Genomic DNA, 16,758 nt, shown 5'->3' on the forward strand with positions numbered 1-16,758 from the left:
TCTGCCCTTCGCTCCCCACTGGCTGATTCTCAACCTAGCATACAGAGCGATCCAGTTAAAGCCCAAGTCAGGTTGTTTCTCTCCTCAGCTCAAATTCTGCAAAGGTTCCCATCTCACTTGGATGGAAAGCCGAGATAATCTTCAGTGCTCTCCAAGGGATGGATGTCCTGCAAGATTCTCCACCCTCACCTCCCTCACTCCATCTCCCATCATGCTCCACCCTGCCTGCTCTGCTCCAGCCCTTTGCTGTTCCTCAAACCAGGCACACTCTCGCCTCAGAAACTTCACATTTGTTATTCTGTGCCTAACACACTCATCCCCAGGTAGCTGTATAACCCTCTCCCCTACACAAAGGCTCAGTCTCCCGTGAACCCTTTCCTTACCATTCAAGGTTATTTTCAACCCCCATCTGTGCTTAATGTTTTCTCTGTAGCCCTTGTCACCATCTGACTCACTGTATATTTTAATTAATCATCTCTTTGTCTCCACTATTAGCATGTAAGCTCCATGAGACACACACTGTTTTGACTGTTTTATTCATTGCTATAATCCCAGTTCCCAGAAGAGTTTGGCACACAGTAGGTGCTGGGTGCGGGTTAAAGGGAGTTTTGCAGTTGAAGGAGCGTGCCACACCTGCTCCAGCATGCCCTCCCCAGTGGCTGGAGCACAGTGCTATTGTGGGAACAGGAGGGGCTTACATGCTGCCATCCCCTTGTTTTCAGGAGAGCAGGGGATGGGGTTCCTGGGAAGGGAAGGAGAGTCCAGTCCAGCCTGGCAGATCACCTGTGGGAGGCTGAGGGCGCAAATATCCAGGCAACTCCTCCCCTCTATGTCACAAGTGCAGCCTTTCTGCACCAGGAGGGAATACTCTTTCCTACTCCTTTGGGTGGGGAAAGAATTCTTCCTATGAATGAGATTCAAATCGGAACTCTTGGGACATTCCTGTTTTGATTTGGTTCTAGCAGTGACGCCTTCGGGTTGTGCAAAGCCTGGGAACATTGAGGGCATTAGGACCACGAGCGAGACGCTCGCTTGGCTCTGGGCTGTGTCTGGCAGAGGGCTCTCCGCTGAGCAGAGCTATGTGTGAAAGGAAATCAGGCACTGCCTGCCGGCTTTACATCTGTTGATCTGACCTGACTTGAAGCGTCCAAAGAGGGACGGCTGTCAGCTCTGCTGCACTGAAAACCCACCAGCTCACCCCAGACATCTCAGAGCAGCCTGACCATTCATGCAAAGGGGGAAAGAAACACATGGGACTAAACACCTGAGCAGAATGGATTCATTTTTTTTCCCCAAGGAGAAAAACAGGGTAAAAGGGGAGCAAGCAATTCAGTTTAAAGTCCTTGTGAATGGGCTCTCCGAAGGCAATTAAAGAAAGCCACGCAGAGGACCTGGGGTGAAACTGGGGTCCTGTGGACTTTCTGATAAGTGGAAGCAGGTTTTACACATGCTGTTGGCAAATGTCAGATGGGAAAAAAGGAGCAGGTTAAGTAACTGGCAAAAGAAACTTCCAGGTGGAATGAGCAACCAGGTCCTGCTGCAAGCTTGAAGGAACCTGGAGCCGGATGAGAAAGCAAACTTGAACATGACCTGTTGCATCTGGCAAGTTGTAGCAACATGCTCCTAAAGAAGCGGTACAGGCATGGACCGTGCAGACTTCAGTTCCTCCTGCTGTTCCTGATGCTGGGATGCATCCTGATGATGGTGGCCATGTTGCATCCTCCCCTGCACACTGGGCAACAGGCTGTCACAGCCCAGGCCAACAAGCACACCCCTGAAAGCCGGTACCACCTGGACTTTGGGGAATCTCAGGAGTGGGTCCTGGAGGCTGAGGATGAGGGTGAGGAGTACGACCTCCTGGAGGGCCTGCCGCCCTTTATCTCGCTGCGGGAAGATCAGCTGCTAGTGGCTGTGGCTTCACCCAGGGCCAGAAGGAATCAGAGCCAGGGCAGGAGAGGTGGCAGCTACCGGCTCATCAAGCATCTGAGCAAGAGGCCGGATGAGGAAGCCCCAGAGAGGGACTGGGGGGCCGAGGAGGAGGATGGGGAGGTATCAGAAGAAAAGGAGATGACCCCACTCAGCCTGGACTCGCATGGCCTCAACGAGGCGCTCAGTGCCCGCCTGCCCCTTCACAGGGCCCTGCCCGAGGTGCGGCACCCGCTGTAAGTAAGGCCCTAGCTTTCCCTTCTCTAGTGTGGCGGGATCAGGCGGCAGCAGAGTGCAGGATGCTAAGCCTCCTCTGTTGCTAGGGCAGCACTTCTCAAGGTGTGGTCCCTGGGGCAGCATCAGCCTTGCTGATGAGGCACTTGTTAGAAATGCTGATTCTCAGATCCTATCTCAGACCCCAGGCGGTGGGGGTGGGGTCCAGTGATCTGTATCTAACAAGACCTCCGGGTGAGAGCCACTATCCCGGGAGAACAGAAAGTGAGAAGTTCTTGCTTGTTCATTCTCTTCCCTGCCCTAGGCTCTTGTCCTGTCTTTAGATCCTCAGGTCACACAGCTTTATCTGTGTAACACACAAAGAAGGTTAGAGCAGATGTTCTCCATGCACTGTCCAGTTCTAATGCTCCAACTCCATTACATTTTTACATGAAGCTTATTGTTAGTGTTTGCTTTTATTTTGGATCAGAATAATAATTGCTTTTTAACATTTATGTGGCTCTTGCCATGTGCCTGGTTTTAATTTAAGAGCTTTCCATGTTCTAACTCATGAAGTTCTATGAAGTCCCTTACCACTCTGGAGGATGGGTGCTAGTATTAGCATCCTGTTATTTTTATAGGAATGAAAAATAAGGCATGGAGAGACCAAGTGGCTTTCCCACAGTCACAACTAGTACATGCCAAAGCAGGAACTTGAATTCCGGCATTTAAGCTTCAGACTGCCTAAACCACCACTCTGCCACCCTCCTTAATGTGCTAGACCAAGGGACTACTTCCGGTGCTCTGGAGCTAGACTACTGTGCTGACTGCAGCTTAGCCTGCCCCAGCCCCGGGAGGCAAGCTGAGAAGTGTGCATGACATGCAGATCTGTGCCCAGGGAGATGGTAGGCTCATGCTTTACACCCTGGCCCTCCCTTACCATGGCTGGCCAAGGGGAAGGGGGTGGGGCACTGCTTACCAGCCTCCAGGAGCAATGCAGCTGGTTCGTTTGGGTGATCAAAGTCCCTTCCCTAGAAGTCATGGCTCTTCCCAGAGCTCAGAGGGTTTCCTGGAAAGCAAACATATCCTGTAACCCCTTGAAGCAAGAGGATATGTGTAGAGCAGCAGCTGGAAGCAGTGCATATGCTCCTCCGATCCCTGATTGGTCCCTCTCAGGCTTGCTGCTCTGCCACTCAGGCTCAGGGGCATGCAAATGCAGGGTCAGCACCTGGGTGTGAGCACCTCCTTAAATTGTGTACTCTGGTGCCTCATCACCTCACCCAGGTCTTCCCATCCCTGCTGCTCTGACCACAGGCCTTGGCTTATAAAGCACTTTTCAGGAAACTCCCACCCCATTCCAGTTTTGTGCTCTCAGCACCCTGGAGTTTAGTACTTAGTACAACTGAAGCTAAATGGTCATTGATGTATTTATTTGTTCAATGCCTGCTTCCCCTGCCATGCTGTGAGCTCCAGAGAAGGTTAGCACTGAATTTGTATTGTATATCCCAGCATGAAGTAAAGAAATAATTGCTGAATAAAGGAACAGTTTTCAATTTTTTTGATGCATTTTCCCATTGACTACAGCAGGAAGAATATCCTCATTTTGCAAATAAGAAACATTACCTCAAACAAGAGACTTTGGCTACCAAAGGAGTGTGCATGTATGCTATGCATGTGTGTGTTTGTGTTTGTGGATGTACTGCATATTGTATGTACATTGTGTTGTGTATATATTAAATAGAAATGCATGTATGTTGTGTGTAGTGTATGTGAATTGTGTATTGTGTGATTCCTGTGTGCTTGGTGTATATCATGTATGTGGTACGATGTGCACTTATTAGAGCTGTGCGGTGTGTTGTCATATGTGCGTGCATGTTGTGTATGTGCTGTGTCCATAGTAACAACATACATGCATTGTGTCCATGTGTGTTTGATGTGGTGCTTGTCTTGCATATGATGTATGTGTGCAGGCGTATCATGTTGTGACCATGTTGCATGGGTATGACATGCTTGTGTGTGTACTGGGTGAGTGTGTATATTGCATGTGTTACACGTTATAAATGCATTTTGTGAGTGCATCAGGAGCTAGACTACTGTGCTGACTGCAGCTTAGCCTGCCCCAACTCCAGGAGGCAAGTTGGGAAGTGGGCATAACATGCAGATTTGTGCCCAGGGAGATGGTATGCATGAGTAACACACACACAAACTTGCACAAATACGTATTTGTGCAACTTTGTATGTGTATTACTCATGCATCCTGAAGAAAATGAATGTACTGTATGTACATGGTACACAGTGGGTGAATTTTGTGGCTTGTGCACTGTGCACAGGTATGCATATTTTGCATGGATGTAATATGTGTGTATATTGTGCATGTTATGCATTTGGTGTAATGAGCATATGTATTGTGCCTATGTGCATATGCACACATTGTGATGTAATGTTTTGCATGTGAATATGGTACATGTGTGCAAATGTATTTGTTTTGACTGCGTTGCACATTTGTATTGTGTGAGAGTGTTGCACATGTGTTATAAAAGAGCTGTGCAAGCCAGCACGGTGGTGCATGCCTGTAATCCCAGCGGCCCGGGAGGCTGAGGCAGGAGGATTGCAAATTCAAAGCCAACCTCAGCAACTAAGTGAGGCCCTAGCAACTCAGTGAGACCCTGTCTCTAAATTAAATATAAAATGGGGCTGGGAATGTGGCTCAGTGGTTGAGTGTCCCTGAGTTCGATCCCTGGTACCCCCCCCCCCAGAAAAAGATCAACAATGCTACATGTTATGCCTGTGCTGTGATGCACATGAGTGTGGGATAGGTAGGTGTGTAAGCATGTGGTACAAGTGGGTACATTTTGTGCCAGGTGTGTTTGGGGTGAGCATGTATATGTGTGCATATGTGTGTGCACCACTTTGGAGGCTACTTCTTTCATCCAGAGTAACCCACTGGTTTTAGTTTTCCTGGGACTGTCCCCATATGAGCATTGAAAAATCCTTGGCAGTGGGGAAACCCCTCAACTTCAGGCTAAGCAAGACAGTTGGTCTCTCCACCCCAGCTTGCCAGGCCTCCCACAGCCACCACTCTGTGTGGAGGTGTGCATCGCCCTCTGCTGGCCTCCACCGCTATGTGCAGACAGGTCTCGCCCCCAAGACTCCTCTATTTCCATTCCGCAGGTCACACCGCGACACTCATTGATAGGACAGTTCCTGCGAAGCTAGGCAACAACGCCCACCCTCCCTCCTGCGCTCTCCTCCTCCCACCGCTCTCCTAGACTCTTAAAACCGGGTCTAAATACAAGACATGAAAGAAATAGCCAAGCATTACGCGTCTACTGTATGCGGACCCTGCACCACCGCTTTTCCGGCTTTCCCACCAGGGGTGGGAGAGAGAACAGGTTCGGGGTCGCTGCCTCCTGCGCAGTGTATTTGGTGCCTGCCCCAGAGCTTCTTGCAAGCCCATCCAAACTCCTTATCCAGACACGCATCTCTGGCCTCAATTCTTTCAAAAGAACCCCCACACCCGCCCTGGCCTTTGTCCAGCCCCCTGTCTGGGCCCCAGGCCTTCTCTCTGAGTACCCCTGGAGTTCAGTTTGAATAGGGGACTTTCAAAGAAAGTTAACAATAATGCAAAGACCAAAAAAAGAAAACAAATCAATATAAAAGCCATCCAAAGACTGCCTCAGGCAAGAGGTAAAATTATAGTGAATATTTATTGAGCACTTACCATGTACTAGAGACTCTGCCAAGAGGTTTTCATTTATTTAATCTGCATAGCAAACCCATGAAGTAGGTTTCATTTAGTGAATGAAAAAACTGAGGCACTGAAAGGTGGAGAGACCAAGTCATCTCACCAGGCGTTTCTGACACCAAAGTCAAACTCAATCACCATGCTAGACTTTCTAAGTCTGCCACTTCCCAGGCCAGGGATTGGGCAAGTCACATGGGATGGAAACATTTCTATAGTTTTTCTATCTTGAAGTGGGGGAAATGCAGACAGGTCCCTGGGGAGATATGTAGGAGGAGGCTAGCTCAGCGTCCTTGGTGGTCCTGAGGATTTGAGGCCACCTTGTGTCTCACCACAGGGCACCAGAGGAGCTGTATCCCATGAAATACTGAGTCCCAGCTAGACACAGACTCACCTTTTGCTCACAGTGAAGGGAGACCTTGAAAATCCTCTGCAAGAGGAAGAAGTGAAATTTATAGCATGGTATCCATAAGGGTGGTGTAAATCCACTCTAACTTCTTCACAAGACAGCCCATACTCACAGGGATGCTCAGGGAGGGCATACAACTGAATCAGAAAACACAGATGAACTAAAGAGAAGGGCCGAGGATGGAGTCACAAACTGAGGCATAGGATTATCTCAGCCCTGCTAAGCTGCTGTCAACAAGGGGTTGGGGAAAAACAAGTCTAGCCACTTAGCCTTATGCAGCACTGGTTGTTTTCAAAGTTGTCCTTTGATCATCCTGGATCCCATGTAGGTCAATGGATTCCTAGGATCCAAGAGGCTCCACATGAGCAAGTGTTTCATACCTCAACATCCAGGGAAGCAGCTCTCCAACTTGAGTGCGCATCCAAGCATCCAGAGGACTTGTTAATAGACAGATTCCTGGCCTCCACCCTACCCGCTTCGCATTCTGTAGGTCTATGTTGGGGCTCAAGCATTGGCATTTCTACAAGCTCCCAGATCCTGCTTCTGCTGATCTGAAATTAGTTTGAGAACCACTGCTCTGAGACACAGAGTAGGGCTTCTCAAACTTTAGCAGGTCTGCCAATTACCTGGGCAGCTTGTGAAAAAGCAGAGTCTGATTCCATAGGTCAGGGCAGCAGCCCAAGGGGCTAAGCTCCCACAGACAACACTTTATAACAGCAATGGGCTACACCACTGATTTCCAAAATATGAACTGATTCTTCTGGATGCATATTAAAAACATAGCCTTTCAGCCCCTACTGGCTTTCCATAGTTCTGAGTCAGATACCAGTAATCTGAATTTTTAAAGATGGATGCTAGACAGATCAGGGAACTACTGGTATCGAAAGTGAGTGGAGAGGTAGTTAAGTTCAGGAAGGTTCCTCCAGACAGGTGGTACTGGAATCAGGAAATAAAGAAGAGAGGCAGAGAGGAATATAGTGTTCCTCATGATCCTGGGAGATTTTCATGAAATATAAATATCAGCTTAATTGCGGTCAGTTTTATTCTGTTTGCACCAACTTATAACTTGCATTAAACTTGGGTTTAGCCCATGTTTTATGTACCCACAAGTGTGACTAATTCAAACTCTCATAGAAAAATGACCCTGGAGTTGAATCCTGGTCCTGCCTCTTACTGTTTGACCTTGTACATGTCACTCAGCCTCTCTGAGGCTCAGTCTCTTCAACTGTAAAATGGAATGATAATGATGCATGGGATTGCAGAGAAAAATGATAAAACATGTGATGATCCCCCTTCCTCCAGTATTAAAGTCCAAGCAGAAGGTTCCCTTTATATTCTTCAGTAAAGGCTGGGGAAGTAATTTGGAGAGACAGAGAAAAGGTTGAGCTGTGGACTCATCACCGTTCTTTCTCTAAGCAGTTATTTTCTGTCCCTGGGGGTTGCTAAATCATCACAAACTTGGAGGCACACTAGAATTATCTGGAGAGTCTTAAAAAGTCCTGATACTCAGACCTTACTTTAGGGATTCTTATTTAGTTAGTCCAGGGTGAGAGCTGGGCATGCAGCATTTTAAACCTCCCAGGTAGTTCTGATGTGCAACCTGGGTTGAGACCCAGGATTTTGAGGCACCAGTCCGTGGAGGGCAAGGGCTCTCTTCCCTTTCTCCTCCCTCCTGCCTGAGAGGCCACGCTGGGCCAGGGCAGGGGCCAGAGAATCATTCTGGCAGCAGCTTTGTTGTCTAGCAGTAAGCAGTGTTGCAATTCACCAGGTCCATTCAGTTCACTGCCAAGGCTCTCTCCCTCCGGGCTATGAGTCACGTGGGGTGACTCCTCGCCCCTCTGTTGACTCTGACAGCCTGGCCTGCAAATGAGAGAGGAGGCAACGGACAGGACATCAGTCAACCTGAGAGGCAAGGAGGGAAGAGTGAGAACAGGAATGGGCTGGGGCTGGCGCCAGGGCTGGACCTCAGCTTAGCCCTCCCCACCTGCCACCCCTACCTCCTGCTAAAAAGAGGAAAAACACCCAACATGGTCAGCACAAGCCTTGCTTCTGGGGACTGGCTGGCCACACCATAAAGGTAACTCACCAGCATCAAGCTTTTAGCCCTTCGGGCTAGTGTGGACATGATGGGGCACCCCTCCTCTGGATCCGTCACCCCTCAATGGGATTGTGGTGTGCACAGGGCTGAGTATAACCCCTCGGGTCAGGGCACTCAGGGTAGCCATTGTGGGAGGGTTTTGTTATGTGCTTCTGGACAAACCCAGCTGGGGGTCACATTAGAGGAAGTCAGACTGCACCTTGTCTTTTTAAATTCCTGTAGGAGAAAATTGATTTTATTTATGACAGTGTCTCTCCAAGCATGGTCCTCAGACCAGCAGCACCAGAAATGCAGACAGTAAGGCCCCATTCAGACCTCTTGGGTGAAAATGTCTATTTTAACATGATCCCTAGGTGATTTATATTCATGTTAGAGTTTGAGAAGCTCTGATAAGGCTAATGGTTCACAGTGTGGCGGCACACTAGGATCCACTGGAGAGCTTTACAAATCATCATGCCAGCTCCAACTCTGACCAATTAAATAGGATTCTCTGGGACTCTAAGTGATTCCAACGTGTAACTGGGCCTGAGAACCACTGATTGAGGTCCTCAAAAGTGAAAAGAAACTGAGATGCTCAAGTTACTGGAGACAATGGGGTTATGCATGTTGACATTTTAGGGGGAAACAAGGGTCAGAACACCAAGATCTGGAAGCAACACTTTATTGGTGGCACCATGGCCCAGGGGGATAATTCCCAAATATGAGTCCTGAGCACAGCAAGGCTTTTATTTTTATATATAAGCAAGTTTGGGGTACATCAAGGCAAGGGGGCTGGTGCAATTCTATTGGGGGGTGCATTCTACATTTCTTATATGGTTGCAAGCTTGTCAACAGCCTAGGGACTCTTAACTCATACAGCTTAGGGACTTCTACTGCACTGAGCCTAAGGGGGATTGTTCTGTCAATCTACTTTTTTTCCTGCGTCTGCTACTGCAGTTATCTTTTATAGGTACCTGTTAGCCACTGCAAGCCTCTATGGTTAAATGTCAATGAGCAGAGCTGCTGTGTGTCAGCATGAAAAACCACAGCCTGTCAGATACTAAACTGCTAAAGTTGCTGTTCTGTCCTACCACAATATGGGGAGTAAGGAAGGAACAGGGAAATATCCAGGCCAGACCAGAGGAAGGACACAGGTGAGAGACACACGGTCCATACTACTTTGAGGGGCTTGTCCCTCCTGACATCGTTCATCAGGAGGTGCTAGGCCCCTGCTCCAGCATCCTGCTCTCTGTCAACTTATCTACTACTGTCTTGCCACTGAACACTACTGCCCTCTACTTGAGCAGTGGTCCAGGGACCAACTTCCTCTGCCTCAGCTGAGAACTTACTAGAAGGGCAGTTCTGCAGGCACCCCCAACCCGGCCCACTGTAAATCTGCACTTAACCAGCTCCGTCCGGAGCCATTCGGGTACACGCTTACTATTGAGAAGCATGGCTGCTGCCTGCCTTCTGCAGCCTCACATTTGTTACTATCTGCCTCTCATATTCCCACCTACCTCCTTATACCCTCTTGCTCTAGGATTGCCAAACATAGAATAGGGACTTGCTACCTGGATCTTTTCTTACCATTCTTCCAGCATTTCCATCAGCTACAGGGTGAGTGGATGCTCACTCTCACAGGACTTACTTCAAGGGAAATTACCCTTCAGTTTAACAAAATTAAATGGAAACCTCCAAAGTCACTGGGTGAGGAAGGAGCTTGGAGGCTTTTGTTCCCAATGGCTATCTGAATGATAAGGAGCATTTCACTGTCAGGCCAGGGCTCTACAGAGATTACTGTAGGTCCAGCAGGGAACAGGAGCTTCAATCACTCCTGTGGCCTCCCTCGCCTGTGATCTTTGGTAAGGGACTGTGCTGCCATGTTGCACAACTCCAAGAGGCACCATTCCAAGGCGATCTCAGTGTGGCACCTGCTGGGATCAAGCAAGGCAACAGACCCAATGGTGGGGATGTGATTAAGTGAGATAGTGCATGGGGAAATTCTATTGTTATTCCCAAAGCACCTGACCATGTCCTCCATTGTCCCCAAACTGCAGAGACATGCTGAAGGACAACTTCAGAGACATGTTAATCAGCACACAGTGATAGTAACAGCTTTCAGTTATTGAAAGCTTGCTGTGAACAAAGCACACAACCTAAACCTTTGCTTATCTAATCTTTACACAGTCCTCTAAAGTAACTCCTTTATTATCCTTATTTTATAGATGAATAATTTGAGGCTTAGAGAGGTATGCAGCCACATGAGAGGCTTGCAAGAAGTAATTATTAACATTTGTTGAGCTCTTACTCTGATCAAGGCACCGAGCTAAGTACTTCATACACATTAACTCATTTGATCCTCTCCGCAGCCCCTTTTCACAGACGGGGAAGCTGAGGTTAAGCACATTGCATGCTCAGAAAGGACTTAATGGAGTCAACAGGATGGCAAGAAATGAGAATTGATTACTGAAGATGAAAATAGGCCTGAGGATCTGAAAGTTCTTGAAAGGAAGGAAGATTTTCAGTTTTTATCAGTCGCCCAAGTCACATAAGAACAGGCTCAGCATTTGAACCCAATGACCAATCCTGGTCTCCTGTCCATTTCACTCCGAGTCTCCTCCTAAGATGCCCTAAACTAATAGTTTTGGAGCAAGGTGGGTGGAGTTTGGCTGCTCTCGGGGGATCTACGTCACACTCAATTTCTCCACTTCGCTGCCACTTGTGTCTATGAGTATAGAGAGAACTCATCCAATTTTCCCATCCCCAGGTGGCTCTGTGCTGCCCTCAGGCAGGTGAAGACCATCCCAGAGCCTGTAAATCTGTTAAAATGGCACGTATCTTTGCTATCCCTTCCTTCGTCTGGTGTCTGGGAGCTATCCAGCTTACACCATTCACAGGTCTCTCTGCCACCAGAAACAAGATAATCAATCATGGGTCCCCTTAAAATCCCTTAAAAGGCCCTGACACACAAGGCCTTGCACCCTTCTGTTTATAATATTGAGTTCTGTCATTAGGGTCTCTGACACTGGCAGTGGGGGCTCACTCAGAGCAGGTGCTGGTCCACCCCTGAAATATCAGATTATTTCCATGGTTATTTTCAGCTCTGGTTTCCCAGCAGTTCTGCAGTTGCCTGGAAAGATGACCCACAGTAGTCTGTGTGGGGTCCTGAAGGCTGTGTGAGTTTCTTTCCCTGGAAGAGGGGAAAGGATCCTCTTTGAGCTACTGCCAGGAGACCTTCCTCCATGGCATGGGGACATATCCCCCTCAAGGGTCCACCAGGCCCTGAAAAACCCTTAGCAGCCTGTTAGTTTGCCCTGCTCAGTTCTCTGCCCATCCATCAGCCTGTCATCTCTTCTGTCACTGTGAAAACACACTTAGCATCTGTTCATGAAACCCAAATAATTCAGGACCAAGAGGAGTCTATGAAATTCTCTTTGGAATGCCTGCTTCCCTGATTTTCCATCTACTGCAAAGGGAGCCCATAGAATCAAGAACAATGCATCTCAAGGCTGCAAGAGCCTTAGAGGTACCTTTTATAGTAATGGTGTATTTGTTAATAATGGCAGTAGACATTCAGGACTTTCCCCAATGTTTTATGAGGGTTAGTTAATCTTCACAGAGGCCCTAGCAATTAGGTGCTATTGTTTCTATTCTGAGGAAACCAAGGTGCCAAGGGCCAACTAACTTACCCAGGATCATTTGCACAGGTGGTAAGTTGCAAAACTCCAGAGACATAATCTGAATTGTCAGGAGAGACTGCGGTTCTAGAGAATGTTCCAGAAGGCCAAAGAGAAGAAGTCAGGTGCCCTGGTCACCAGCTATTCAGCAAAGCGGGACACTCTCATCTCTTAACTTTGGGAATATGCAAGAAATGTAATCTTAAAGAATTAGAGTTTAAATGAGAATTTGTTTCATTGGAGGGATCTGTGCCACAAGCCAGGTGCTGGGTACTTGGTCAGACATACTCCTCACAAAAGCTCTACGTGGCCACGGTTGGCATTCTCATCGTGCAGGTGTGAAAAATCAGATGTGAAAGTAGATCAGTAGGCCATAGAGTTGATGAAAGATAGCCACAGCTCACGAAGATGATCATAAATACAGTATTTGTGCTAATTACATCCTGTCTTTTCCCCAGATGGCAATAAAATAGTCACTGAGTGCTTACTATTAGTCTTTGATTCTCACAACAGGCCTAACGGGCAAATATTATTATCCTTATTTTTCAAATGAGGAAACGTATGCTTATAAATATTGAGTGTATTACCCAAGGAAACTTCGGAAGCAGCACAGTGAAGATTCAAATTGAAATAGGTCTGATTCCAAAGTTGGAGATCTTCCAACCACTTTACTACAGGGACACACATGTCTGCTTTCCATGTCTCACATTCTGTGGGTTAGGATGAAGAAAGGGGTCAGATCTGTGGGTGGGCAAGACAACCCTACATTATACTGCCCTCACAGGGATTCCAAATCCAGGCCTCTCTGTCCCCAAACTCCTTTCCTATCTTAGAACACAGCCAACCTTCCGACAATATGCCCAAGTAACAATGTAGGTTTTTGTTGTTTTTTTTTTCAAACCCACTGAATTCACTGAAGAAATCTGTCTTTTCCTAGCCACCAAGCCCTGGTCCTAGGACCCCTAGATTTGTCTATACCCATAGACAAGGAAATGGAGAGGATACAAAGGACACTCTAAACGGGCTTGTGAGCAGGATGGAGTAGCTGTGAGGACAGAGTAGAAATTCTGGAAGTCACAGAATCAGGAAAAGAAAGCTCCAGTAGGAGTAGCAAATGAGGAGGGAGAGAGTGGAAGAGGGGGATGGAGGGGTGAGAGAGTTCAGCAAAGCCTGCCTTGTGCCTGCACCAGGGCTCTCAGACTTACCGGGAAGCCATCTGCACTTTGGCCATGTTATTTTAATAGCCCTGAACTCAGATGGTAAAAGTTCAAATAAATATGTTCATTGTTTTAAGGATGATTCTAAGGACATCGTCATCCATTTAGGGAAATCTTTCTACAGTACATAGGAATTTCTTTAATGAATGAAATTGGCCAAATTATGCCATGTACACATATGAATATACCACACAATGAATTTCACCTTTAAGAGGAATGGGGGTGGGGTGGGGGGAGTACTGGGGACTGAAATGGAGCAAATTATTTTCCACATATGTATGAACTTGTCACAATGAACCCCAATATTATGTATAATGATAATTCACTAATAAAAAACATTTTTAGAATTTGATAAAATCTAAATATTCCATATTTGAGTTAATAGTATTGAACAATTGAACAGTTGATCAATTGAATGGTTATGGAAGATATCATTTGGAGACATTGGTTGAAGGGAACATGAGAATTCTGCATGACTCTTGCAACTTCTTGTGAGTCTTAAACTGTTTCAAAATCAGATGTTATAAATTGAAAGAAAAAAATTACTTGAAAGAGTGTTGCTTTCCCTAAAAACACCTAGAATGTGACTTCTCTGAGTGAGGATTCTGCTGTGTCATACTCTCCCATTTCACTTTGGATACAAAAATCTCAGAAGCCAATTTCAAATTCGTTCTAGAAATACCTTAGCCCTTAAAAAGCTTCAAAACATTTATGGAAAGAAATAGCATAAAAATTCATAAACAAACAAAAACACTTAGTTAGCATATGAGATGTATGTGTGTTTTTTTTTAATCATCTAGGAATTCCGTTTTCTGTTACCTGAATGCCCTTACCTAGAACCAATTGACCCCTCTCTGCAGGCAGGACTTTGTTTGGAGAGTTGTCTGTGTGTTGAGAGTTTTCAGCCCTATTGTGGTTGGTACCAGGAATGCTCAGCGGATGAGTAGCACAGTGGACCCTGTTTCAGATGCATGTCCCTCAGGCAGGACCAGACTCAGTCTGGTTGCCATGCTTGCCCATAGTTCTGCCTTCACAGAGGCCTTTAGGTATTGAAGGTTTAGGGTCTTGAGATAGCCCAGATTCCAGTGTCCCTGTGAGGAAGGACATAGTTTTTAGCAGCTACAACCCAGAAAGAAGCACTTCAGAAACACATTTTAGGAAGGCACCTTTTGTGAATAAATGTGAGCTCCAGATATAAGGTTGTTATTACAGCTCATTTCACGTTGGGCCCACTCAGACTCTCCACAGACAGAAAGCAAGTGGCAAGCAGCCAACTCTTCTGGACAGAAGGGAAGGAAGCTCAGCCAGCCCCTGGATGGGCAGCAGTGTGCACCCTGGGTACCCACCACCCATCAGGAAAGCAAAAAGCACATAAGAGCTCTGAAAATAGACTATCCTGCTCTACCACCTGCCAATGATGTGAACTTAAGGATTCTTGTCTCCTCTCTGAGTCTCGCCTGTAAAATGAGCATGAGATAGCATAGCCCACAGACTTATTTGCGGGGGCGGGGGTGGTGGTGAATGTAGTAATACGTGCAAATGACCAAATAGCGTGTCACATGTAGTCAATCCACAAATGTTAAATTTTGTCCCCTCTTCAATAATAATAATAATGAGGTAACGTTTATTGTGTCCCAGCTGTTGTGCTAGGTTGTGGAATTTAAAAAAAGAAGAAGAAGAAAATAGTGTTTCTGTCCTTGAATGAATGTCAATTAGTGTTCATAGGACACCATAATGCACATCATCCTACTTAGCCTTGTGACAGTTCTCTGAGGTTGGTAATGTCATTCATTCCTGTAGTACAGATGAAGACAGTCATCTGCCGAGAATGGTGACAACACCCCTCAAGTACAATGAGAGGGGTGTGGGTTAAATATAGTAAAAGGAGCTCTTGGGATCTGAGAGCTGGGAGCTAGTAGATGGCACCACTGTAAGTATGTTGGAGTCTCTTTCCATAGAAATTTTAAGAAACTCCAAGGAGAGCTAGGATTGGGTGGAGCCATGTGACAAGGGCAAGTCCACAGAGTGAGCTCAAGGATGAGGGCAGCCTTTTCCTGACATCTCCCTGGCTCTTCCCTGCAGGTGTCTGCAGCAGCGCCCTGAGGAGAGCCTGCCCACAGCCAGTGTCATCCTCTGTTTCCATGACGAAGCCTGGTCCACCCTCCTGAGGACCGTGCACAGCATCCTTGACACAGCACCCAGGGCTTTCCTGAAAGAGGTCATTCTCGTGGATGACCTCAGTCAACAAGGTAGCTATGGGTTTCCTCCAGGCTCGCTGGGGTGGGCCTGGACCCCTGCAAATTCTTGTGAGTCTTAAACTATTTTTTAAAAAAAGAAACCTGCAAAAGAGTGGGGTTTGGAAACCATTTTAGGCAAGTTCGCCAGATGCAGAGCTCCAGGTGAGAATTCATGTGCAAGGAACTTATTAATAATGAGCCCCTAGGGAAAACCAGTAAGGGAGTGGGGAAAGCCAGACAGAAAAGGGGAAGAAGCCAAGCAAGTGGAAAGTTCTGGAAGGGTCCTGGGGAGGGTCACTGCAGTCTGATCCCACTGCGGTCTCTCTCTCAGGCCCCAGCCTCAACACAGTCCAAAAAATGCTGGAGAGTCACAAGAGGGTGACCATTTTTTGAGGGCTCACTGTAACCTAGAACTTGGATAAAGAGCTCTACAACTCACCTTGTTGAGACCAACTTACCTACTGTCCAGACAAGGAGGTTGGGGCCAAAGGCAACAACTGGCCAGAGCTGAATCTGCTAAAAAAAAAAATCTGCTCAAATGCTTCCCCATCATGACAGGAAACACTAGTGGATATACCTGAAAAGAAGATGGACACAGAGAAGCCCCCATCTGACCTTGAGGTTGGCAGTTCTCCAACTTAGACTGGGTCCGAGTCACCTGGCAGCCCTGACAGGGCCAGAGTTTCTGGGTCTGAGCTTGGGCCCAGGAATTCCTATTTCTAGTCAGTGTTGCTGTTGGTCCATGGACCACTCTTTGAGAACTACTGCTTTGGTTTTTGGTTCCTACATTTCTGAATTACCTAAATGACCTCCACAGGCCCCATTTAGCTTTGTAGAAAGATGAGGCTATTGAAGGGAAGCTAAGCATTTTCTGAGGTTTAAAAAACATGGTTGTTTTGTTTTATCTGGTGTTGGGGATCAAACCTGGGATCTTGTACATGCCAGACAGAAATTCTGCCACTGAGCCACATTCCCAGCCCTGAGAAGCAGGTTTCTAAAGGCAGTGATAGAGGACAGGAAAGAATGACGAGGGCCTCTTCTTTCTAAGGTCCTTGTGGTAGGATCTTTTTCCAACCTGACCATGGCAGAAAGTCAAACTAGCCAGAGGTTTTGGGAGTGCATGGGTTCCTGAGCTATATCTGGCTGGGTGTTGGGCAGGACTGATAAGTAGGTACTGGACTGGGCTGGACCTGCTGGTCAAAGTGCTCAGTGGGTCTTCCAACCCTCATCTGGGCTGGGTCCTCCAGGAGGGTGGGAAGT

The 16,758-nt window shown here is 47.1% G+C and overlaps 1 protein-coding gene across 3 annotated transcripts in view; it reads left to right on the forward strand.

The window, feature by feature from the left end:
• Nucleotides 1–930: 930 nt before the first annotated feature.
• Galnt15 (polypeptide N-acetylgalactosaminyltransferase 15) overlaps nucleotides 931–16,758 on the forward strand; it is a 42,074-nt gene continuing 26,246 nt past the window's right edge. For 2 of the 3 annotated variants that reach the window (XM_071619356.1, XM_071619355.1), the window contains exons 1-2: nucleotides 931–2,162; nucleotides 15,344–15,510. In XM_071619356.1, the coding sequence (XP_071475457.1) occupies nucleotides 1,618–2,162; nucleotides 15,344–15,510 (712 nt within the window). In that variant the 5' untranslated portion in view covers nucleotides 931–1,617. The remainder of the gene's footprint in view (nucleotides 2,163–15,343; nucleotides 15,511–16,758) is intronic. The other variant, XM_027923177.3, reaches the window with a different exon arrangement.

Source organism: Marmota flaviventris, chromosome 1 (genome assembly GCF_047511675.1).
Source record: "Marmota flaviventris isolate mMarFla1 chromosome 1, mMarFla1.hap1, whole genome shotgun sequence".
Lineage (NCBI taxonomy): Eukaryota > Metazoa > Chordata > Mammalia > Rodentia > Sciuridae > Marmota > Marmota flaviventris.